At 38.1% G+C, this 26,069-nt stretch overlaps 1 protein-coding gene across 1 annotated transcript; it reads right to left on the reverse strand.

Annotated features, from left to right (window-relative positions):
• Positions 1 to 1,449: 1,449 nt before the first annotated feature.
• Positions 1,450 to 25,865, reverse strand: LOC109067421 (D(4) dopamine receptor-like). The gene is made up of 6 exons (XM_042722143.1): positions 25,314 to 25,865; positions 12,407 to 12,580; positions 11,796 to 12,070; positions 10,326 to 10,438; positions 5,251 to 5,954; positions 1,450 to 3,440 (listed from the first exon to the last, which is right to left on the reverse strand). The coding sequence occupies exons 3-6, from the start codon at positions 12,030 to 12,032 to the stop codon at positions 3,238 to 3,240; spliced, it is 1,257 nt and encodes a 418-aa protein (XP_042578077.1). The 5' UTR covers positions 12,033 to 12,070; positions 12,407 to 12,580; positions 25,314 to 25,865; the 3' UTR covers positions 1,450 to 3,237.
• Between the last annotated feature and the right edge of the window lie 204 nt (positions 25,866 to 26,069).

The raw sequence follows: 26,069 nt of genomic DNA on the forward strand, positions 1-26,069 counted from the left end.
GCAGAAGATTTGACATTTAATTTGTGCGCGACGGCCGCTAAGTGTTATAAACGGCTAGAAAGCTCTTACTCCTGACCTGCCCTTCAGCATGGCCCCTGCTCCACCTCGCTGTGCCTTGTTTCCGTGGTTACTTGCGGATCTGCCGGCGCTTACACAATCCTTTTAATCTATTTTTGTGTACTGCTGAGAGTGTGGACACCCACTTTCTGCATGAGGCATGGAGGAGTCATCAGCCCTGGTTAAACAGACCAGCATGCGGCTTATTCCCACTGCAGGATCTTTTGTACGCAAATAAAACCGCATCAAAACAATGAATACCAGCTGACTGTTTACATCTCCCTGAACTCATCACGTCAGCTGGATATCTTTTTCCGACAGACTATCAGCTATCAGAACATCCTTCTTCACAATACAAGGTTTTTATGAAGACTCCTTGATCTGAATTTCCTGTCTGATGCTATATAAAACACAAATTGCCCTCATTTCCTCTGTCAGTCTTTGTTGTGTTCTCATCTGGGCTTTGACAGCTGTGTTTATAGGGCAGTTGTCTAATGGAGGGTTGGAGCATCATGTCCGAGGGGGAACTGCATGATTGCTGGTATAATGCTGCCATATTCATTCCCACTAACAAACGAGAAACTTTAAAGGAACAGTTCACCCAAAATCAGTTGTCACTCACCCTCAAACTCCTAATTTTGGAGCCCTTAGTCACTATGAACAGCCATTGTATAGCATAAAGGTTTGGAATGATATGAGGGTGAGACAGAATTTTCATTTTGGGAAATATTTATCTGATGAGTACAGATATAGTGCTCTCTGGGGCGCCTCAATTCTGATTTGTACATCGCAGGATACATGGTGTCTCAAGTCTATATGATTCATAGATATGAATCAGTGTTCGGCTTAAAGGGTTGGAATATTGTGGAGTGCTTTTCGGAATGTCATCCTGTGATTGTTATCGTTGTTGTAAACATGCTGAATGTCTCAGTCGTGCTTTTTCCTTGGAGTGTGGAGACTGCATTATGGCAATCCTATGAAAAAAAGCAATATTTAGTAGTTTTTCTGCAATATAAACAACAAATGTTAAAACAAAAAAAATTTATTTTCTCACTTGGTCTGTGGTTGCAATTTAAAATCCTGCCTTATGAAATGTACATTTATTATTAAGAACTTTGAATGATTGTTTATATACAGTACTGTTCAAAAGTTTGGGGTCGGTTTGATTTTTTTTATGTTTTGAACAAAGGCTGCATTTTTTAATTAAAAATGTCTTTTAAAGGACTGTTTCCTGATGTTATATATAAAATGTAATTTATTCCTGTGGTGGCAAAGCTGAATTTTCAGCAGCAATTACTTCAGTTTGATATAACATCCCTCAGAAATAATTTTAATATGCTGATACAACATTATTAAAAATGTTTAAAACTGTTGTGCTGTGTACTGTGTTCTTTTCTTATATTTAGATTAGCATTTATTTGACTTTATAAAAGTCTTTTACTATCACATTTGTGACCCCAGACCACAAAACCAGCCTTGAGTCGCACTGGTATATTTGTAGTTATTATTGAATTTTATTTATTGATTTTTAAAATGATTGATTTTTCTTTTATGCCAAAAATCATTAGGATATTAATTAAAGATCATGTTCCATGAAGATATTTTGTAAATTTCCTACCGCAAATATATCAAAACCTCACATTTGTCACATTTGATCTATTTAAGGTGTTCTTGCTAAATAAAAGTATTAATAAAAATGATTACCAACCCCCAACTTTTCAACTGTAGCGTATATATTTGCATCCAGTGAGGTCCAAAAGGATGAGACCACACATGCAAAGTCTTCTATTTTATAATTTTATTTTATTTATTTTTTTCATATTATATTACCATAGTAAAGTAAAATTAAGATGAATTTCACAAATCATAAATTCAGTCCCAGATTGTTAGTGTGGTTTCAGACTTATGAAGCTCAGTGCGTATATATTTGTACAGTTTAAGCAGTAAAGCACATACTACATCTCCATAAAGTGACAGATGCATTGATGATCCTGTACAAGAACAGCAATACTCATTCCACAAGTCTCTGTACAACACTGATTCTTAGAAGCACAATTACTATAATCCACCCCAGATAATACCCACGATCCCTGTGCCATTATGCAATTTATTACCAGTCACTGCTGAGCACATCTACAGTACACATTTTGTGAATCACACAAAACTAAATTGGCAGGCTGTGTGTACTAGGGCAGAGAAAAGCATCCAATGATTTTGGCAACTGTATATACACCCCCAACAGTTGGCACAATTTCCTCTTTGTATGAAGCCACAGAATTAACTTCTTAACACTGTTTGTTCCAACTAAAGGTGATGTAGACATGAAAATGAGATCTTTCCCTGGCTATGTTTGCATGGTTTTACAGGGCTTAGTTAATTTTTGTCAAAATCTCACCATATGCACCTTTAAGAATCGATGGCTGTGTTCAGAATAGCATAAGCATACTAGCATACCTCTAGTAGACAACATATTTCTTGTATTAGTATAGCAGTCTTCTAGTATGCATATGTGAAAAATAAATGAGCTTGAAGTAAACACAATGTGTCAAGTTCTGCAACTGTCCATTCCATATTGCATAAATTTTTAAAAACATTAGGCATCATACTGACAATATACTGCTTTTTACACAGTATGCTGGTATGCCATTCCAAACACAGTTCATGATCACATCTAACTTGCTCTTAAACCATTAAAAAGCTGGCTGACCATTCTGCATATCTATTGAAAACAACCAACACTTAAAAAGGGGGGGGGGTATGAAAATTCATTTAAAAATAATTAAATCAACACTGATACCAATCACATATCAAACACAGACAACTGTTAGCTTCAATGTGGACGTTTTCACATATTTTATGCCTCTGGGCTATGGAATCAACAGTATTCTGTTATCTACTGTAGTGTTCAAACAATAGTTTTACAAGAAAATGTTCAGTTAACTAAGGCATCAGAAGTTTTCCTCAATGGTACATTCCACTGTGCATTCAGTCTTTTCGGTAATCCATCATTTTGTAACTTTCAGTTTTCTTAAAGCATTCCTTTGCTTGGAGACCACTGTGTACTCAGATCATCTTGGTGTTTTTTTTCTTTTTTTTGTTTTTTGTTTTTGTAAATCATTATTGTTTGAATTATTTAATAATTCATCATGAATTTAGGCTTGTGCTAAAGAGCGTTTGGCCTCAGGTGCGACAGCAGAGCAGTTTGTGAAAGACGTTCCTGAACTCGACATTGAAGGCAGTGTAGATGATGGGGTTGACGGCGCTGTTCACGTAACCAAGCCATGTGACCACACTGATCAGCGTCGGCCCGATGTCACATGACTCACACAGCGCCTTTGTCACATGGACCACGAAGAAAGGAGTCCAACAGGCCAGAAACACACCTGGAGAGGAGAAGATCATGTTAGGAGTTTATGTATATCCTCTAATATGGTCAGTGCTTTCATTGCCCTGGAAACAGCTTTATATATTTTATACTTGAAAGGACTTCTTTTAGAAAGCAATTGTCATGTTAATAATCCTAGAGCAGCAGGTGTTACATCAAAGCATAGAAAGTTTTTATAAATTGCAGAATGTGACATTTTAGCAGTGTTTTCATCATACTTGACCACCTGACGGCTGTCATTTAGTTCTAAATTCTGCTTACGCATTTATTCATGACTTGAATCATTATTTTCACATGAATGAACATTCAAGCACACTGATGGATACCCGCACAGTCTTGATTTTAAAAACCTCAGATCACGGCAAGGCACTTTGAGTGTTTGAAATGACCAGCATGGCTGCTCACCAGCATTTGTTTTGGATGCTGGAGTCCCCTAAAATCATCTTAAAGGGACAGATCACCCGTAAAAAATAAATAAATACGATTGTTGTCATAATTCACTCAAACACTGTCTCATTTCATATCAGATGTTTAGGAGAATGTTCATGATGCTCCCAAGATGTTTTCAAGCATCTATTCTAAATCCAAATATGCTGATTTTCTCTTTTTGCACGCAGAGTGCTTTTCGCAATTAATCGCATCCAAAATAAGTTTAAAAAATAATAATAAAATTACGCAAAATAAAAGTGTGTGTATTGTCTATATTTATTATGTATATATTAATTCGCACACATACACTATATATTTTGAAAATATTTACATGCATTTACATGTTTATATTTATATTCATATAATTTATATTATATATAAATATATTTAATATATAAACAAAACATTTTTCTGAAATATATACATGCATGTGTGTGTATTTACGTATACATAATAAATATACACAGTACACACACATATATTATGTAAACAAAAACTTTTATTTTGGATTCAATTAATCACGATTAATCGCATGTTTACATTAATCCCTTAAGCCAAAATCCATTGGTCAACCAAAAGGAAATTAAACCAGATCAAGAAACACAAAAACTAATTCATTTTTAATATGCAGCTTAAAATGCACATTAAGATGCTTTTATGAAAGTCCATTTCTGCCACTGAATAAAAAATAAAAAAGGTAATTGCGACTTTTTCTAAGAAGTCTAACAATTCTGACATTTTTTCTCGCAACTGGGAGTTTACATCTCGCAATTCTGACCTTTTCTCTCAGAATTGCTTAATACAGAATTGCAATTCTGACTTTTTTCTCAGAATTGTATGATAATAACTCATAATTGAAAGCTATAAAGCCTGAATAGCAGGATATAAACTGGCAACTGCATGAAAAACTCGCAATTGTGACTTTTTTTATATAGGTTATATTTCACAATTCTGAGAAATATAGTCAGAATTGTGAAATATAACCTTTTATATCACACAATACTGACTTTATAACTCAAAATTGCGAGTTTATATCTCATTTCTAAGAGAAAATGTCAGAATTGTGAGTTTGTATCATGCAATTCTGAGAAAAAAAGTCAGAATTGTGAGATATAAACTATATTAAAAAAGTCAGAATTGTGATTTTTATTCTGGCTTTATAACTTGCAATTATGAGTTTATATCACGCAATTCTGAGAAATAGGTCATAATTACAAGGAGTAAACACACAATTGCGAGAAAAAAGCCAGAATTGTGAGATAAAATGTCGCAATCACCTTTTTTATGTTTTATTCAGTGGCAGAAATGGGTTTCCATGCTTTAGACATTTATGTTGTGAAGAGCACAACAACTAACATTTGAACTGAATTGATACATACCCACAACCACGGGCAGCACCTTCATTGCCTTCCGCTCTCGTCCGCTCACCCTGTTGCTCTTGCTGTGGTGGCGTCCCGTATGAGGGCGATGGTTCTTCCCTACACCATTCTCCTGTCCGCCCTCATCTTCAGTGGCACGCTCAGGGTTCTCTGCATCCGAAGCACTGTCCATCTGGGTGGTCATGGGGTCACTCTCTGCTGCCGGCATCTGACCTTCTGCCAGCTCATCTGTGGTAAGAGTAACCGGGCTAGCTGGGGAGACTGGAGTAGTCGGGGTAGCGGTGAGAGATGTCGGACTGAGACTTGCAGGCATGAGGTACACCACCTTCTCCCTCGCCCGTCCCTTCTCCTTCTGTAGAGCCGCTCCTAGGCGCAAAGACAGGCTTCTACGGCCTCTGGATGAGTGGTGGAGGTGCGACCGGCTACGGCCAGAGCTCCATCGCTTTAGTCCCCTGAACATCCAGTAGTACAGGAGGAGCATGACAGGGCACGGGACAAAGAAGGAGCAGATGGAGGAATAGACCACAAACTGGTTGTCCTCCAGCTTACACACATGAGGGTCCCTGTTGGGCACCTGGTTTAAGCCGAATATGACAGGACTGGCTACACCTAGTGAAAGCACCCAGGTGGCTGTGATCAAGGCTAGCTGACGAACACTAAACTGGTTCCTGTTGTATTTCAGAGGGACCACTACTGCAATGTACCTGTAACAAAGATGTAGAGAAAGTAATAAGATTCACTGAAACTTATTAGGATAAGTATAATGATAACTTTAATTACATCAGTGGACAATAACATTCCGTGTATTAAAAGCGTGCACTGTAGTTCCTCTTCAAGAACTCCAGCTGCGTTGAATGGTATGGGGAACGCCCTCTGCGTGACCATGCTCTGAATCCCATGTGTAATCAGCCAAATGGAAAGACAAGACGTCATAGGTGGGTGACGTCATTGAAAAGGAAGCTTAAAAGCACATGCGGCAGTGCCAGCGTTAGCCTTCTGTCATTTCAGCAAGTGCTCTGTGTGTTGTCAGTCAATATGTGTTGTGAGTCTTATTTACTGTTGTCTGTCCAGTTACACAACCTTAATAAGCTCCATCATGCCCAAGGCAAAAGGAAAGAAGAAATAAAAAGAGAAGGTCGAGACCGATTCGCACTATAGATTGTGTGTTCATCACAAGCAGGGATACACACAATCTATGCGTGGCTTGCTTGGGGGTGAAGCATGCAGAACCAGCTCTCGAGGGGGCCGACTGCCCGCATTGTGAGCAACTCCCACTGCATCTGCTTCATTCCCGGAAGGCTCTCTTTGAGGAGGGAGCCTTCGCCAGTGTTCCTCACGGTGCTGGTCCCGCTTCTGCCGAGGCAGATTAATGGGTTTCGCAGTTAGATCTGCTGGAGGGAATGGAGATGGGCACGTCCCTATCATCTTCTTCACCCACCAGATCTGCCCGATTTCTGGGTTCAGAAGCCCGCACTGTGATTACTTTCTCCCGGGGTGAGAGCTCGACACGTCGTATGTCTTCCTCCCCCACATTGGGACCGGAGAGGCCACACTGGGTCGGGGACTTCCCAGCCTAAGCAGGATCTGAGGAATGTACTTCAGGCTAGGAGGTCCTCGGCTAAGAAATCCTGACACAACTGGGTCAGGATTTCAGAGGTTAGCCCCTATGGGGTAGAGCGGTGCACACCACATCACACAGTGCCCGTCTCACCTCAGTGCCCTCGGGAAGTCGGTCTGCCAACCCTGCCAGAGTTCCAGGGCGCAGCAGCTTCCAGCAAGCACTGCTCTCGGTTTCTTCCGCCCGCGAGTGTAGCGGAGCTAAGAGGCTCGCCTCCCCTTCGGGGATCTGTAAAACTGCTAGATCGGTTGCCCCAGGCTGGTCCTCCGCTTCAGTAACACCAGATTTCAGTCTCAAGAGACTGATTCCCTTAGTAGATTATTTAGTAGCGTGGAAACTACTGCCAAATGTATCTCAATGGGTCCTGCACATGGTAGAAAAAGGCTATGGCATTCAGTTTGGCTCTCCACCGACGAGATTTAATGGGATTATTCAACTGTGGTCAGACCAGAGCAGGCTCTGGTTATGGAACAGTAAGTGAATACCCTATTGAGGAAGGGGGCCATCGAGGTGGTCCCTCCTCAAGAGAGGGAACCCGGGTTTTACAACTGGTATTTCATAGTTCCAAAGAAGGATGGAGGGTTTCATCCGATCATAAATCTGCGTCAGTTAAACCACTCAGTCATGCGACTGAAGTTCAAGATGCTCACAATCAAGCATGTTGTATCGCAAATCAGGTCCGAGGACTGGTTTGTCATGATAGATCTCAAAGACGCATACTTCCATGTCTCCATCCTTCCCCAACACAGAAAGTTTCTGAGGTTTGCTTTCGGGGGCGAAGCATACCAAAATCGAGTACTTCAAATCGAGTACCCGCCTATGACGTCTTGCCTTTCCATTGGGCTGATTACACATGTGATTCAGAGCATGGTCACGCAGAGGGTGCTCGCCATAGCGTTCGACGCAGCGTCTCATTCCCTCAAGGAACCATGGTTACATATGTAACCTGAGACGTTTTGTTGTCTACCACTTTAAATACTCCAGCTCTTTAAAGCAGGATGGATTCTGATTGGCTGCCTGTGTTCTTATTGTCCTTCCACTAAAAAAAATAAACATTTCTGAAAGTGATTCCAATGATATTGTTCCCCTGATATTGTTCCCCCTTGGACTTGGACATTTTTGACATACAGACGAATCCATGTCATGTGTAAGACCAACCCATACTACCCCCACCTCGCCTTGGCCCGCTTGTCAGCTAAGGATGGCCATGCATGAGGGTATGTATATATACACTCACTGGACACTTTATTAGGTACACCTTGCTCGTACCTGGTTGGACCCCCTTTTGCCTTCAGAACTGCCTTAATTCTTTGTGGCATGGATTCAACAAGGTATTGGAAACATTCCTCAGAGATTTTGGTCCATATTGACATGATAGCATTATGCAGTTGCTGCAGATTTGTCGGCTGCACATCCATGATGCGAATCTCCCGTTCCACCACATCCCAAAGCTGCTCTATTGGATTGAGATCTGGTGACTGTGGAGTACATTTGAGTAAAGTGAACTCATTGTCATGTTCAAGAAACCAGTCTGAGATGATTTGAGCTTTGTGACATGGTGCATTATCCTGCTGGAAGTAGCCATCAAAAGATGGGTACACTGTAGTCATAAAGGGATGGACATGGTCAGCAACAATACTCAGGTAGGCTGTGGTGTTTAAACGATGCTCAATTGGTACTAAGGGGCCCAAAGTGTGCCAAAAAATATTCCCCACACCATTACACCACCACCACCAGTCTGAACCACTATCATCTACTATCATCTCTAACCAGTCTGCCCATTCTCCTCTGACCTCTGACATCAACAAGGCATTTTCGTCCACACAACTGCCACTCACTGGATATTTTCTCTCTTTTTCGGACCATTCTCAGTAAACCCTAGAAATGGTTGTGCGTGAAAATCCCAGTAGATCAGCAGTTTTTGAAATACTCAGACCAGCCCGTCTGGCACCAACAACCATTCCACATTTAAAGTCACTTAAATCCCCTTTCTTCCACATTCTGATGCTCGGTTTAAACTTCAGCAAGTCATCTTCACTACATCTAGATGCCTAAATGCATTGAGTTGCTGCCATGTGATTGGCTGATTAGCAATTTGTGTTACCAATCAATTGAACAGGTGTACCTACTGTAATAAAGTGCCCAGTGAGTGTATATATATATTTAACAGTATTTAAAAAAAAAATTAATGGACGGGATAGACAGGATAGTAGAGAAATATTTTGAGGCAAAAAATGGCACAGTTGAGTTTGATGGAATGTTCAGTCAGACAATTTTTCTACCTTTATTTATCTGCTTTTACTGCAGTTACGTTGGTTAAGCTTATGTCTATTCATAAAATCATGATTGACAACTCCTTAAAGCATGTTTTGTGTTTATGTTTGTTAATGACCTGCGAGACAGTGGAAGATTCTAGCACAATCATTTTAAATTGCATGACACCTTATAAGTCTGATTCATCTTTTCAATCATCTACACCCTTTCGACCACAAACCTTGGTTTTCATCTTCAGAGACAATCTCGCTTTTGTTTTAATATACGTCAAAGACGGAGTGACCCTGCTTTGCCTTGGTCTGGGACCTCTTGAAGTTGTTTTATATTGTTTATGTGAATCGGTGATGCTTGATGCACTGTGTAAGTAATGAAATTCAGCTCCACGTTGAGGTTTCATTAGCATCCCGTTGGATGCCAATCACACATAACCACCGATTTAAGATTCACTGTGTGAACGCTCAGAGAGGCACAAAACAGACCTGCTGAATGTTAAAAAATCATTAAAAATCATATGAAAGTTTAGGGACCACCACAAGAAACGGGTACTGTAGATAATCTGGATGGACAACCTATTCGTTTTCTATTTTTTTTGCAGTGTTGGGGTATATGGAAGGCCATTTCCAATAGATAGATCTTTTTTAATTTATTTTCTTAAATTTTTTTCCAGTTGTGGAGGTATATGGAAGGCCATTTCCAGCAAAAAAATCATGCTTTGGTAAATGAGATATGAAGTAGTAGTAATTATGAGATAAAAGGTCGAAGTTATGAGATATTAAGTCATAATTATGGCAAAAAAGTCATAATTATGACTTGGTTATTTGTTGTTTTTCTCACATTTGTCATATTTCTGGCTTTTTGTCATATTTTATTTTGTCACAACTTTAGCTATTTATCTCATAATTTTGACTTCTTACGGTTTTTATGCCACAAAAGGTTATAATTTCAACTTTTTATGTCCTAATTATCAAAGCATGACTTTTTTATTATATGGCGGAAATGGGCTTCCATAGAGATAACATGTTAAGAAGTCCCATAATATGTGGGCTTTTTATGTTTTATTTTTATTTTTGTTGTATATATTGACATAATTCCAACAGAACTCAGTGTAAGTAATTTCTTACTGTATTCATTTTTTATTAGTTAGTGGTGGCTGAGCAGTTGTGTGTGGGGGTGCGTGTCTCACCTGTCCACACTAATTGCACATAGATTCAAAATGGAGGCAGTACAGAGCATCACGTCCATAGTCATTAGGGCATCACAGATGTACATACTCAGGGTCCACATGCCCCCCAGGAACTAAAACACACCCACACACATAGACAGAGAAAGATAGAATGTGTAAGACAACAGGACACACACACTCATCTGTACAGTATCTGCCAGGGGCATCAATTCCATATATATATATATATATAAAATACCAATACTCATCCAAAACTATTAAAAACATCAAAATATTACATTTATAATACAAATATAAATATTTTAATTGTGATATTCAAATATTTAAGAAATATTTTGGAGTGAGATGTTCTTTAAAGTCATGTTCAAGGCCATGTTAGGTAAGTCTTCAGGGATCTTTTGGGAGCAGATGGTACTGTAGGTGTTAATCACTTGATGGTCTTGATTGACTGCAATTACAGTTTGAATTCATTCAAAGAATTAACCAAACCCTCTGTTAATTCAAACCAACCATACAATAAAGACAGGAAGTCTCTGAGGGAAATCACTCACTGCATCAAGATTCACTTCACAGACACAAACTTCAAGGGCAAAAATTCACACCATGAGACATTAGAAATATACAAAATGTACCCTCAAATGGCATTCAGTTGACATTAAATCAAAGCTGACCCTATATTTCTTAATGCATGTCCATAGAAAATACCCATCTTAATAATATCTTACCAAACTTAAATAACTAGATCTTCCTTTTAAATTTCCCTTTTCAGATGACATCACCAAACCATCTTATTTTTCAGCCCCACCACTGCAAACCTGTCACCAGTCAGTTTCTGGTGCATAAAATCAAATCAAAAGTGGCAGCCTGCATACTTTTCTTAATAAACTACATAAGTCAAACAGACTGCACTCAGTGTTTCATGCAGATTTTAAAGATCTGGATTGATAACCAAACATTGACAGGCACACGACCCCCATGTTAAACATAAGTAGCACAACACACTCATTTTTGAGAAGTCTAGTTTGACACAATGTAGCGCTCTGAATGACTCAATTATTGATTTCATCATATTCTTCTCATTCATTTCAAACACCTTGCACTTTTCCAATAGTAACACTTCAATGAGGAATAATTACAAGTTCAACACGATCTGAATGACTCATGAATTCTCAGAAACCCTGTAGCGCTCAATGCTCAATGTACCAGCATGTCCTACTGAAATCTTTTCCAAGTTGAGAAAAAAAAAAAAGACAAATCACTGGGTGTACAATACACTCAGTTCATTAAATATCATCCTTCTGGCCTTGAGCGGGACAGTTTTCCCCAATTACTCCAGTCAGACTGTCCCGGTAATAAGTGTAGCATTATTTGCATGGATTAAAGCATCAGCTAAGTCAAAGTTTAGGGAATTAGTAGTCCGAAACATAGAGGAGGAGTTTAGACCATCTCTCATCGGTCACTGGCACTCACCTCAGAGTAGACGTAGAGCGGGAGGACCAGCACAGCCAAAAGAAGGTCAGCCACAGCCAAACTGACGATGAAGTAGTTAGTTGCGGTTTTAAGAGAACGTTCGGTCAACACACTGAGACACACTAGGACGTTCCCCAAGATGATGATGAGGATGAGAGGCACGCCGCATATCAATGCGAGGTAGTTGTACCTCTCGTGGGCCACCGCGGGGTCTATACTGGGTGTCACATTGACCATGGTGCCCTGAAATTCAGCTGCCAACCCGGATTCAACATCTGTGAGAGGGAAATACTGACACAGTTGCGGCTGTTTGTAGAGACAAATGGGTCTTTGTGTGTGTGTGCATGCTAATACGTGTTTGTGTTCATGTCCTTATGTTACTAGGAGAGGAATTGTGACAAGAAGAGGCCGTAAATATGAACAAGCGCCCTCATTTCACAGTCGTTTATATGCAGAGTGCTTGGAAATGCAGTCATATGTCTTCTTATTTTTAGACAATAACAGACTGGATCTCCATTTGTCATCGAATGCCAACAAAACTGTTGTTTTATGCTGTCGATGTGTTCAGATGTTTCTATCTTGTTCGCTTTCATTCTAGTCAAAGTTCTTACCTTGAAACGGTCACGATCAGACAGGATTTTCGGGCTTTGTAGAGTATGTTGACTTGTCTGGTGTCTGAGAGTGTTGTAATCACATTTTGGAGGTGTGTGGGATAAAGTTGACTCTTTACGTCAACAGCAACCATGTTGAAAGAGTTAGCACTTCGTTCATGCGATCTGATAGAGCTGAAAGAGAAGAGAGGTGATAATTGAATCTTCTCTTTATGCTTTATATAGGCATCATCAGCAATGCGCATGACTTAGCTGTGATAATCAAGTTAAAAAAAGGACGCATATGAGATTGAGTTTGACACCCCTGAATTACCGAAGAGCGGTGATGACTTGAAGTTTTGCCGTCACAAACAAGCTAAAATGTGCCGAAACTGATTTGCAGCTAGCTGTTGTCGTACCAAAGTTAGAAAATATCTTACACATTTTTCACTCTTTAACTGCAGGTTTAATTGCTTGTTTTATAGCTAGCTGATGATATCATTGTGGCATTCTGGAATTAGTATTTAAAGAGGCACAAAGACATAATATAACATGAATCAAATTTTTGGGTCAATTTAAATGAGTTGCACCATATGTCGACTTTATGAAATTGGCTGTCATCATGCAATTCGCCTCGGTTTCTTTATTCTATGAGTGAGACATTGGAGTATGGGATCAGAGGATGCTCTGCTTCTGTGTTAACAGACTGTTTGAAATTCTCCCCTCTCGCAACAACAGGAGAATGTTGCCATGACAACCTCCAGTGTGTGTGTGTGTGTGTGTGTGTACCACAATGAAGACGGGAGGCACTTGTGAGCATGTACATAAATAAAAACCCAATCAAACCCGTTCCAGTTCACATCACCCTTTGGTAACTAATGAAAATGTTCAATTAGAGAAGTCTCCTCTCAGGTCGATGTTATCATTTCTTCCCCTGCAGCTTCTTCTATTGGAAGTCTATAGTTGGAGGAGTTGTGTGCCATTCCAGATTGAAATGAGAACGCCTTTTAAATTTCAATTTAATCCCTATTAAACATGATTTGACATGAATTGTAACTCCAAAATGAAATCAGAGAAGTAGAATAAAATCAATAGCTGTTTGTGTAGTTTTTAATAATATTACATTCACTGTCAGCATAAATTACTAATACACCTGTTTCCATAAACACAGTGTGAGAAATAATACTAATATATTCACGTTAATGTTATTAATGATCAATTTTAGAAATTTGATATTTCATTATATTTCATAAATTAAACAGAATTTTATGAGCAATGGTGAAACAGCACTTTACATAAAATGCACTATTTTGCAATGTGATTTATTTATTTACTAATTTAATAACATTTTATGAATTTATATAAGGCACCCCAAGTGCCTAGGATTAGAAAATTATGAAATATATATCACCATACTTCCCCAGTTGATCAATTTAAGAATTTTTCTGAAATGGTATGTTTTAATATGCAAATTAGGCATTATCTAATTAAATATGCACTAATTTGCATGCATTTCCAGAACAGAAATCTGAATATTGTGGGGGGTAGGGGGTGGGGTATATTTTAGTTTTTGATTGCCTAGAAAAGCGCTATATACATTTTATGAATTATTATTATTATTATAGGTATAAAATACAATAAAAAAACTGCAAAGTTGAAAGAAGTGGAAAATTAACATATTGGCTGTTTATTAGTACTTTATTCTGCTATTAGTAGTATTCTGCATGACCATATTCTACATCCCTAATCCTACCCAATACTTAAACTTAACAACTACCACACTAAAAACAAAAAACCATCAAAACAGGAGTTTAGTGAAGGAGAAGTTATAGTTAAAAGTTTGTTAATAGCAAGAACTGGACCTTAAAATAAAGTGTGACCAAAAAGACTTGGTCACAACTGATAAGTACATAAAAAACTATATTTTTGCCAGTGTCTGTCTTTAATTAAATTAAATGAGTAAAATGTCAAATTGATGTGCTGTTCAGGCTGTGCCAATGTGCCATAAGGTTTTCTGGTTGCATGAATCACATACTCTGAATCACTACCTGAGGGTATTAGCAGAAATCTAAAAATCACTATGTGCTGACTCTATAATCTCTCAAAGTACAAAGGTAAACAGACACAGCGTGCCACTTGCAGTTGTCAGTCTGCTAATCTATCCCCATGCTTCATGTACCCTGCATTCTGCTTGTAAATGTCATCCCAGGCAGGACATCCCTGGGTAAATGGGAACAGCAGGGAAAAGAAGAAAAAGTCACTCACACACCCTGGTGTAAGTCTGTCGGACCAGAACGTTTCATACAAGGCACATGGATAACATAACTAGCCATCTCACCCCTGTCCCAGTACATCCCTTCGGGTGAGCCGTCAAAGCACAAATAGCTTCTGACTGTCTAGTTGACAAAGGACGCCTAGTATAATTTCATTAAGTTTAAAATGCCATTGTCACATTGGCGTTCGCCCTACAGCAGAAGGACTCAGAAGGTTGCATCTCATTACGCTCCACCTTCAAGCATGAACTGTTTGATTTTGCACATATGAGTCTACCAAGGCCAATATGAGACGCTTTATTGGGATTAAGTTCATGCGGAAAGGTCGTTTCATTACAGGTGGAATGATTTAAGAATTAGTCTCTTTAGTGGAAGTGCCCTTTAGAGGCTTCACGTTCTCTGACCTTCTGAAAACGTTTTTTTGTTCTGCACTTTTCACAGGTACAGTACATTTTGGTGTCCCTTGACTTCTTGTGAGAGCACTAAAAATGGAAATTCCATGTTTAGAACAATTAGTTATGCTAGATTAAATTCCAATATGAAAAACTACCTTTTTTTAAACACATCAAATATATCTCATAAATTTGTACTGTATATTGACTGTCATAGTAATTGATCAAAAATGTAATGTTTAGCTTTGTTCCACAATTAATATTTTGGGTAGCCCTGTAACAGCTTGATTTTTCACATCTTGTATTACCAAAAATGTATCTGTGACACATGAAACGTGGCATGATGGGAAATACATTAGGAAATATTGCCTTCCTTTTATTCAGTTTGTACAGCTATGCTGACTGCATTCAATGTGTTCAACCATTCAAAACTGTAACCCAAATTATTGTAAATAAAAATAAATAAATAAACAAAATAAACTTCTTTAATTTACAGGAAATATAAGGATACTTCAGGTTGAATTTGTAACTGATGTTTGCCTTTTTATTTTTTTAAATATAACATTATTATTACATTATTATCATAAAAATTTAAAATAATAATTATTATTGTTATAAATTCTAATATTTAAGACTTTTCAGGAGTTTCAGGCCTAATTTTGTGTGTACATAACCATATTCCGGGGACAAATTTGTACCTTGACATGATCTAAATTTGAGTGAAAAAAAATTGAGCTGACATTACTGGACATTCAATAATGTAAAAATTATGTATGAAATCAGTAAATAATATTTGTTTGTTTGTTTCCAAAACTGCCAAATGTTTCCTGTCAGAGAAATGTATGTATTTGTATGACTGCTTTAATATGGCCATGTAAAGGTCACTATTGCATTCATTTCTCTCTCCCTGTTGTTTTGGACCGTCCAACCATTACTGATTTCCCTTTCTCAGTTATGCTCAATTAAAAGTGTCTTTTAGTATTGAGATACTGCTCTCACCTCCAGGAAGGTTCTGTCACCAGCGATGGCAGCCGGCTTTAATTATAGACAGAGAATTTCAGAGCTGCTACGATCCTCCACAACGGGAACAATGAAGAGTGATCAAGGTAATTACTGCCTTTCCTCTCTCTGTATTATAGTGATTTTTTTCTAAGCTAATTAGAGCTCAGCAGTCTTTTTGTAGGGGTTCAAAAACTTTTGCTGTGTCTTTGTGATCATTCTGTCCTATAATAATGTTTGCACAGTATACGTGCTGCCTTATTAGTGGAGGTTAGTAAAGTGTCTTTTGTTGACTTCTTTTTAAATTGCTGCAGAGAATAAAGAGAGAATCTGATATGCCAGACTGAGGCATCTTACCATCAATGAGAGCTGGTCATCTTTTTTATATGTCGATGTTCAGGAAAAAGCTTGACAGAAAGTGTTTTTCACCCTTAAATGGATTGTTTCATGAGAAGTCTTGAGAGGTGGCAGATCAGGTGATGGCCTGTGGCATTTCCTTTGTGTGGCTGAATGTCTTTTTGAAGATTTATAGCCATGAGGCTCTACAGGAAAACATTGAGGGTGCAAGAGGAGAGATAAACATAGGAGACATTCACAGCAACAATAAAAGCTCTAGAGGGAGGTGAGGCAATGATCTGTGTTAAGGGAGGCGATCACGTATTAAAGTGTGTGTTTTTTGTGTGTATGTGTGAGGGGCATGTGAAAAACAGAGGATTCGATCACAAGGGAGCAAATAGCTAATATTTTTAAGTGTGTGTCTGTCTTTGTAGGGTAAGAAAATAATCTGTATTTACATATCTATATTTTGAAAACAAAATTAGAGATTAGTAGAATCTGTAATGTATAAAGTGCAGTAAGTGACTTGACTATTAACTTTGAACAAAGAGAAAACTATCTTTTAGCATTAGCAATTACTTTAACGGTACTTGCTCAACAGCCAAACATCAATTCTTTAGCCAGTCACCTGAACCGTAAATGTAATGTGACTAATCAATCATGATTCACAAGAAACATCCTGACAAATGTTTTTCCCCCATGAAGCAAAATTCAGTCATTCCAATAGGAAACCACGCTATGGCATTTTTGCGCTTGTGTTCAAGTTGGTCATGCAAATTCGCTGCGTTGACCAAAAGAAAATGTTTAATTTATTAACGGTTTAGCATTGAGGACATCTATATGCTAACCAGTGTAGTCCTAAAAGTTTATCAAAATTAACCGTTAGGTGGTATAGCATCATTAGCTTTAGCATGTAGCATGTGAAATCCTGGAAGTCTTTCTCTTCCAGGACTAAAACATAGATGTTTCATCTAGCACTATACAAATTTTGTGCAGTAAAATCCTGTTGCTAGCAATAGCAAATAGCAAAACAGTGGATTTATTTTTATGAATTCAGCTGCGCTAAGGAGCCATTCAGACAGAAAGCGTTTTTGCTTTTAAAAAAAAAACGTGAGTCGTGGGTTGTGGGATGGGGGAAAAAACAGTCTCAAGACATGTTTTTTTTTTTTTTTCTTTAATTGAGTGTCATGTTTTTAGAAAGCCATGTCTTGCATGTTAAGACACTGCAAGAAACGCAAATGCAATAGTCTAATATGTACATGTTTACATATAAAAACAATAGAAAAATAGTGGTGCAATTGAATGGAAAAATGGCATCTAACGCTAGTACTTTATTGTATTTCCCAAGAACCAATTTATATGTGTGCCCATAACTTATCACAGATTGATATATCTTACATGTACACAATGTGTTGAGTAGTATCTTCATTAAGCCAATAATGAGCTAATGACAGTAAAATGTCAGGGGTTAATTAAACATGCTTCTGACGTAATCGACTAAAGCTGTCAGTCAGTCGCTTAAATGGCATCATCTCAACACAAACTGTGATTAGATTTCAGCTTCAGTTGATTTCACGCTGACAGATATATGAAACACAGACTGTCTAATGTACTCCATCCACCATTTGTGCCTCAGGACAATTGCCCCATTGTGAGATCTTGGTCATTTTTTTTTTTAAGCCTTAAGTCTTGTAGATCATCTACTGGCTTATCTAGAGCCCCTTTCACAATCTCGCCGTCTCATTTGGCCAATCAGCATTCAACACACATTCGAGATTTGAAAGAGAACAAGCACAGTTCAGCCCTTTTCTGAACAATTCAGATTTTATAGGTTTTGCTGTGCTGGGAGTGATGTTATAGAAATAACTGATGCATTGTGTTTTGGAAATCTGTTTGTGAAAGCAAACAAAGATCTTCACTATACCAATTAGGGACATTTTGTTGGCACCCACATGGTGAAATATTATTAGGGTTGTGAATAAACTCAACGGTTCGGTGGACCCAGTGCAGCTACGATTAGTGAGAGGTCACAGACAGCACTCCTCAGACTGTCAATTAGAAGGTCTGACATGGAGAAAAAAAGAGAGAGAGAAATGATGGGACAAAATGAGATAATTATTCTGATGGCAGGAGAAGATTAGATATGTTATTGGCTGGAATGGGTCTGAGGAACAGCAGGCTCCAGATCATAGTAGCTTTTGGTTATTAATTCATTTGTGTGTTAAGGGACTGGTGATTTACAATCTCTGTTGGATTTCATCTTAAATGTCGGCAGTTTGTGTTTGAATATTTCCAATATATAGGCTAGTAAATTGGCCTACACAAATGCATTTCTTGTAAAAACAACTTATAATCAGGCAACTTTTAGTGCTTACATTTTTTCATAATTTAAAACATACTTTTGCTGATAATAAAAATTAATTTATTGCTTAATTTAAGTTATGTTTTATAATGTTATTTTCTGCCCAAAATAATGATAAAATGTTCATTTTTAAGGTAGGGGTTTTGGGGCTGCAGGGTGGAGCAAAAACCGAAAGAAAATAAAAATATTCTGAACGTTTATTTTATTTATTTTGGGGCGCTCACTCTCGCCCTCCTGGCTATATGTTTTGGTTTCATCTTCGGTTCCTCCCACTAAATAGTTAGCATCTCTTGATGCTTACAGTGCTACTGATACTTTCTGCTCCACTCTTACATCTTGTTTAGACACTATCTGCCCCTTGTCTTCCAGGCCAGCCCATACCTCCCCTTCTGCCTCTTGGCTGTTTGATGTTGTCCAAGAACATCGTTCTAAGCTCAGGGCTGCTGGAAGGATGTGGCGCAAATCCCAAAATCCTACTGACCTTAATGTGTATCAGTCACTCCTCTCTTCCTTCTCTGCTAATGTCTTCACTGCTAAAGGACATACTATCATAACAAAATTAACAATTTGTCTAACTCTTGCATGCTCTTTAAAACATTTTCCTCACTCCTTTGTCCTCCTCCTCCCCCTCCGTCATCAACTCTGATGACTTAGCCACGTTCTTCATTAATAAAATTCAAACCATCAGTGCACAATTTTCTACACCAAAATCTTTCAAGCACATCTTACCAGCAAACATACACTCATTCACATCCTTCTCTTCACTCTCTGAGGCAGAAATTTCCAAACTCATCCTTTCTCATCATCTTACTTCTTCTTGGTCCTATTCCATCTCATCTCCTTCAAGCCATTTCTCCTGCAGTTGTACCTGCACTCACTCACATCATTAACACATCCCTTCACACTGGTGTTTTTCCCTCAGCATTTAGACAGGCTTGCATAACCCCACTACTTAAGAAACCCACCCTTAACCAGCCTCTTTTAGAGCTCTTCAGAACGGTTTGCCTTCTTCCTGTCATTGCAAAAACACTTGAACAAGCTGTGTTCAACCAAGTCTCTGCCTTTCTCACACAGAACAACCTCCTCAACAGCAACCAGTCTGGTTTCAGAAGTGGACATTCAACCAAGAACGCCTTGATCTCAGTTTTTGAAGCCCTAAGAGTGGCAAGAGCAGAATCCAAATCTTCAATACTTATCTTCAATCTATCCACAGCTTTTGACACGGTTAACCACCAGATCCCCCTGTCAACCCTATTGGCAAAGGGCATCTCAGGAACCGCACTCCAGTGGTTTGAGTCTTACCTCTCAGATAGGTCCTTCAAGGTATCTTGGAGAGGTGAGGTGTTCAAGTCGCAACATCTAACTACTGGGGTGCCTCAGGGCTCAGTTCTTGGACCACTTCTCTTCTCTGTCTACATGTTATCACTAGGTTCGGTCATTTAGAAACATGGCTTTTCATATCACTGCTATGCTGATGACACTCAACTCTCCCTCTCATTCCATCCTGATGATCCAACGATAGCTGCTCACATCTCAGCTTGTCTAACAGACATTTCTTGCTGAATGAAAGACCATCACCTTCAACTCAACCTTGCCAAGACAGAACTGCTTGTGGTTCCAGCAAACTCTTTGTTTGATCACAATTCATTTTTCATTTCACCATCCATTTAGACACATCAACCAAAACTCCTTAAAAACAGCCAGAAACCTTGAAGCGATGATTGAAGATCAGCTGACTTTCTCAGACCACATTGCTAAAACTGTGCAGTCCTGCAGATTAGCTTTTTCAACATCAGAAGATCAGGCCCTTTCTTTCAGAACATGCTGCACAACTCCTTGTTCAAGCTCTTGTTCTGTCCAGGCTGGACTATTGCAATACTCTCTTGGCAGATCTTCCAGACAGTTCTATCAAACCTTTACAGTTAATCCAGAACTCGGCAGCAAGATTAATTTTCAATAAGCCAAAAAAGGCATGTCACACCTCTGTTTATCAATTTGCACTGGCTACCAAAAGCTGCTTGCATAAAATTCAAGGCATTAATGTTTGCCTATAAAACCACCACTGGCTCTGCACCCCTTTACCTCAATTCATTACTTCAGACTTATGTGCCATCTAGAAGCTTGCGTTCTGCAAGTGAATGTCGCATTATTTGTGCCATTTCAAAGAGGCACAAAATCACTTTCATGGACTTTTAAATTAAATGTTCTTTCCAGGTGGAATGACCTGCCTAACTCAATCCGAACAGTCCTTAGCCATTTTACAGAATCGGCTAAAAAACATCTCTTCCATCTTTATTTGACCCTCTAACTCCAGCACTCTCTATTCTAAATCTTTTCTTTAAAAAAAAAACACTAGCTTTTCTAATCTTTTTGTGTTCTATCTATCTATTTGTTTTCTTTTTATTTATTATACAATTAACAAAAGCAAAAAAGGCCTCTAACTCTAGCTTGCTCTATTCTTTTTCTATTCCGTTTTCTTTTTATTATATAATTCATAAAAAAAAACCTTGCTACATGTACTGCGTTAAGCAAACTGAGACTTGTCGTAGCACTTGAATATCATATCATTGCTATTTTGTTGATTTTGATTGCTTACATTGTCCTTAAGTAGCTTGCATATACATACATACATATATATATATATATATATATATATATATACATACATATATATATATATATATATATATACATATACGTATACAAACTGGAACTTTAAAACATGCACCCAGACACACACGTGTGCATGTTTATGTGGTTTATGAGGACACAAATTTGCATAGTGACATGGGTATGACATAGGTTTTATAATATGAAGGTGATTATGAGGACACTTTCTGTGTCCCAGTAATTAAAAAGGCTTATAAATCATTCAGAATGAGTTTTTCTTTTAAAAACTAAAAATGCACAATGCTGCGAGGTAGGAAGCATCTGCTAGGATGGCACTTGAATGAGTGAATTCTTGTCTATCAGACTCAAACACTCACATCAGACTCTCTTCACCATGGTCAGATTACTATCAAACACCCCAGCTTCAGCATTTCCCAGCACCAGGTATTTACGTCCCCCTCGGCTTTGTTCCAGACGGAGCCAAGTGGCTTATAAGTGCAAGATATAATTGACCTTTTCCTGCTTGATCTCGGCTCCTCAATGGATTTACAGGCCTGGCACCCAACAACATGAGTTGCCCTTTCAATCAGGATTTAGATTTAGCTCTGTTTTAACTCTACTTAAGTTCAAAAGAAGCACCTTGTACATAGATCCCCAGTTTAAACTTGTCCACTCATGTCTATGCTAATTTTTTCATTTGTCTGAGCTGAGGGAATAATCAAACATGCTCATCTACTGTAAATGGTCCACTCTCTCTTTCTCTCTCTCATATGTAGCTTTGGAAAATCTGATTAATTTAAGTGAATCACCTCTTTCTCATATATAATGCTGAAAGGTCTGATTCATTGTAGTGAATCTGATTTATCCTGATTCATTCTGGTCAGTCCTAAATGATCCTTTCATTCTCACATTTATAGTGCTGAAAGGTCGGATTCATTGTAGTGATTATGATTCAGGCTAGTGAATCCCAAATTATCCTTTCTGATTCAAGTAATTGAATATGATTTGTTCAAGTGAATCCTAAATTATATTTTCTCTCCAATAGCTAGAGCTAGAAAGTCTGATTCGTTGTAGTGAATCTTATTCATTCAAATGAATCCTAAATTATATTTTCTCTCCCCGATATAGCGCTAAAAAGTCTGATTCATTGTAGTGTATCTAAAAATTTAATCTTGTACTGTAGCACTGATAGGTCTTGTTCAAGGCATTTAATCTGAATTGTTCAAGTGAATCATAAATGATCTTCTCTCTCTCTCTCTCTCTCTCTCACACACACACATTCTCTCACACATATAGGGTTGAAAAGTCTGATTTGTTCATCATAAATGAATCGTAAATGATTCTTTCTGTCTATCATATGAAGCACTGGAATTCATTATAGTGAATTGTTTCATGCTAAATTATCCTCTCTCTCATATATAGAACTGGAAAGTTTGATTATGATTTCTAGTGAATCGATTCATTTGGATGGTTAATGTAAATGAACAGACTCTTTTGTTATTGTATTTAGAACAAATTCAGTTAAAAAATTCAAAAATACATCAGATTAAATTATTAGAGCACTTTTATTTATGAAAAACAAAATTACTTCAATTACTTAAATGTAGTTAGTTACTTTAACAATTTTAAACTTTTTAAAAACCTTTTTCAGTTATAAACGTAGTAAGCTACAATTTCAAAGACAGTTCCCAAAACTGATGGTTAAGGATTGAGTTCAGGTTAGGGATGGGATTAGACAGCCGAAAACAGGACTGTTTTTTCAAGAACGAAAGATGCTCTCTTTGCGAACATCCTTCTTGGCAAAAATCAGTCAATAAAAAAATTACAAAAACAAACCTTTGTCCACAGTGCAAATTCTCTATTGATTGTGTTTTGTTCATTCATGACCTCAGCCCTGACCTTGGGCTCTCCATATGGCAAAAGTTTTATACATATTTTCATTTCATGACTAGTGTATTTCACATTCAAGCATATGGTGATGATGTAATTTATTCTCAACCCATGTTGCTGAGGGGCGTTTGACAATCGTCACCAAGGGCCTGAAATAGCACACTGATCTACTTCCTGCACCTCTCAAGAGATTCTTCAGACATGTAGCATAATTGTGTATATTACACAATTGAAGGAGGGGGCTGGTATGAGGGTAGAGTGGGCCATAAATAAAAAGTCTGCCCACTTGCGGTCCACAGTACCATAGCAACGAACCTGTGGATTTCAGTGCCAGATGGTCACAGAGAATTTAATGGTCTGTATTTCTTAGCCAACTGCGTGAAGAGAACCATAACTTTTCAGGGCGGGTGGCATGGCCAGACTCTAGATGTAATTAAAAATCACAGGTTCCTCAACGGGTCATTGGATGAACATGGGATGAAAGATCAATGTTCTGCAGATGCCGAGCCGAGGTGTGAGATTCATAGTGAATGCTGACATGTTGTCAGAGCGTTTCTTTGAAGGCTGTATGCGTGTCTTGAGCAACAGGTGCTAAACAGCCCAGACTCCATTACAGCCACCTGTCTGGTTCCACCAGCGTGGTTCTGTTGGATCCGCTCCACTGAGTTTCTGTCACCAGAGAAAATGACAACCTAAATGTGTCTTTTTGACCAGCTGTGTGCACAGCAACTACAGCATGACAGCGGTGGGGGGCGGGGCGGAAAGATTGAGCTGGCACCGGACCCACAGTTGGACACTGTGTGTGTCCGTATGTGTGTGTGTGTGTGTGTGTGTGTGTGTGTTAGTTAGTTGCTATGGTTTCTAAAACTCATGCTCATATCAGAGCGCTGTGTGCGATATGTACTTCATAAGCACAGTGTTAATGATCCAACCCAATCTCATGAGAAAATTTAAGGATTTTACAAGTTGGCAGTTTTGTATGTGATTCATTTGAAGAAAAAAAAATTAAGCATGAAGGTCAAACTTAAACCTGTCAGTGTAGTGTGAGCAGATTGTACAAAAATGTATGAGTGAATACAAATTAGCCACCAATTAGTCAAAAGGTAAGATAGTTATGCTGAGTTGTTTGGAATGAAACCGCTGTGTAGGTTGAGATTTAGTAAAGGGCACAAGGTTCACTGATTAAAATAATTTTAAAACTTAAAAATAAAACTTTCACCAGATTACAGTTTCTCATTTTCAGTTCAATGAAAATATTCCTTTTTGACATTATAGCACCTGGTGAAAAAGAGAAATTATTTAATGTAGTAACTTTAGTTTAAAAAGCAAAATAAATATATATAATAAAAAAAATAATAAAATAAAATAAAAAAATAATAATAAAAACACCTGTTGACAAATAATTTGTTTTAATTAATTATTAAAACAATTAATGTATTTAATGTAATTATTGTCATTTGTATTTTTCCTTTTTTATCTTACTTTTGTGTGCAGTTTTGCTGACAATTTATATATGTGTGTGTATTTGTGTGTGTGTGTGTGTGTACATGTATATTCATTATATAATTATTTATATGTAATTTGTATTGTTGTATTGCATTGTATTATATTGTTATGAGATTTTAAAATATTTTAGAAAACATAAAAAGCATAATATCAGCTATGCACAGTCTGAGGATATCAGCGTAATTTGGTTGTCACTTTTCCAGTGTTTTGGTTCAGGTCATGGCTATTGCTGTCATTTGAAGATGTGATCAAATGCAGAAAAAAAGGAAGGATTCGCTCAAGCAGAAAAGCTTTGTACTGATACACCGTGAGCCTTGTCTCAATTCAGTGCAGATAAGTCTGTGCTCATTCATATTCATGAATTTTGTTTGTCATTTGCGTAATTTAAAAGGCAAATGTTTCTGGTTCACCCAAAACGAAGATGTAACATGTAACACAAACAGACCGCCATTTATCTTATCTTGTTTGCCTCATTTAGTTGTTTTTTAGGTTGAGTCTTGCACACAGGTAAAGAAAAAAACTTCACAGTTATTAAAAAATAATAAGTCAAATGTTCTTACCTGAAGCTCGAAGCTCAAAACTGACAGAAAACTGTCACAAGAAATTTTCAGAAATTTCCATGCAGAATTTTCCATTCCAATTTCCGTCTTTCCATCCTGCAAGGTGTCAGCGCAGAGGTCAAAAGAGTGTCCTATCAGTCTCCCATTGTCTCAGCATTTACGTTATTCTCCATGACAGAAGTGCATCTTCCAGCTGGGCTTTTTTTTTTATCTGTGTGTAACCCAATAATGGTCTCTGACAGGTGTCTTGTAGGTGTCAGAAAGTTTCCTCAGGTAGCAGATCTCTAGTTTTATACGTGTCGTCTCTCGCTCTCTTAGTTCATTAGCTGCTGTCTGTGAAGATGGGGTGAGAGAGCGCTCTCATTCTCTCCACTCCTCTGTCTGCGCGCCACATGCTCTCTTCTGTTACTCGCTCTCTCTTTCTCACCTCTCTCTCCCCTCCTTCTTACCTTGTGACTCCTTTTCTATTTATGTGTTTCTTTTCTTCTGTCTCTCACAGGCTCTCTTTACACCTGTCTATCACTCTTTCTTTTTCTTCTCTTTTTACTTTTTCTCTTGCTTTCTCTCTCTCTCTCTCTCTCTCTCTCTCTCTCTCTCTCTCTCTCTCTCTCTCTCTTTCCTCCATGTTTAATTGGCCAGGGTGCACCTGTGGCTGTGATTGGTTGACAGATGAATGCCTTGAACTCCCTCTCTGTGAACAGCTGTTGACCAATCACTGACCCAGAACAAGCTTCTGGTTCTGGCATGCAAAACTGC

The sequence above is a fragment of the Cyprinus carpio genome, chromosome B4 (genome assembly GCF_018340385.1).
Source record: "Cyprinus carpio isolate SPL01 chromosome B4, ASM1834038v1, whole genome shotgun sequence".
Taxonomy (NCBI): Eukaryota; Metazoa; Chordata; class Actinopteri; order Cypriniformes; family Cyprinidae; genus Cyprinus; species Cyprinus carpio.

Coding starts and splice junctions, on each gene's coding strand:
- LOC109067421 (XM_042722143.1), bottom strand. CDS start 12,032: ATGGTCAATGTGACACCCAGTATAGACCCCGCGGTGGCCCACGAGAGG. Junction 10,439..11,795: donor CGCTCTACGTCTACTCTGAG/GTGAGTGCCAGT, acceptor GGTGTGTTTTAG/TTCCTGGGGGGCATGTGGAC. Junction 5,955..10,325: donor TGTGCAATTAGTGTGGACAG/GTGAGACACGCA, acceptor TCTTTGTTACAG/GTACATTGCAGTAGTGGTCC.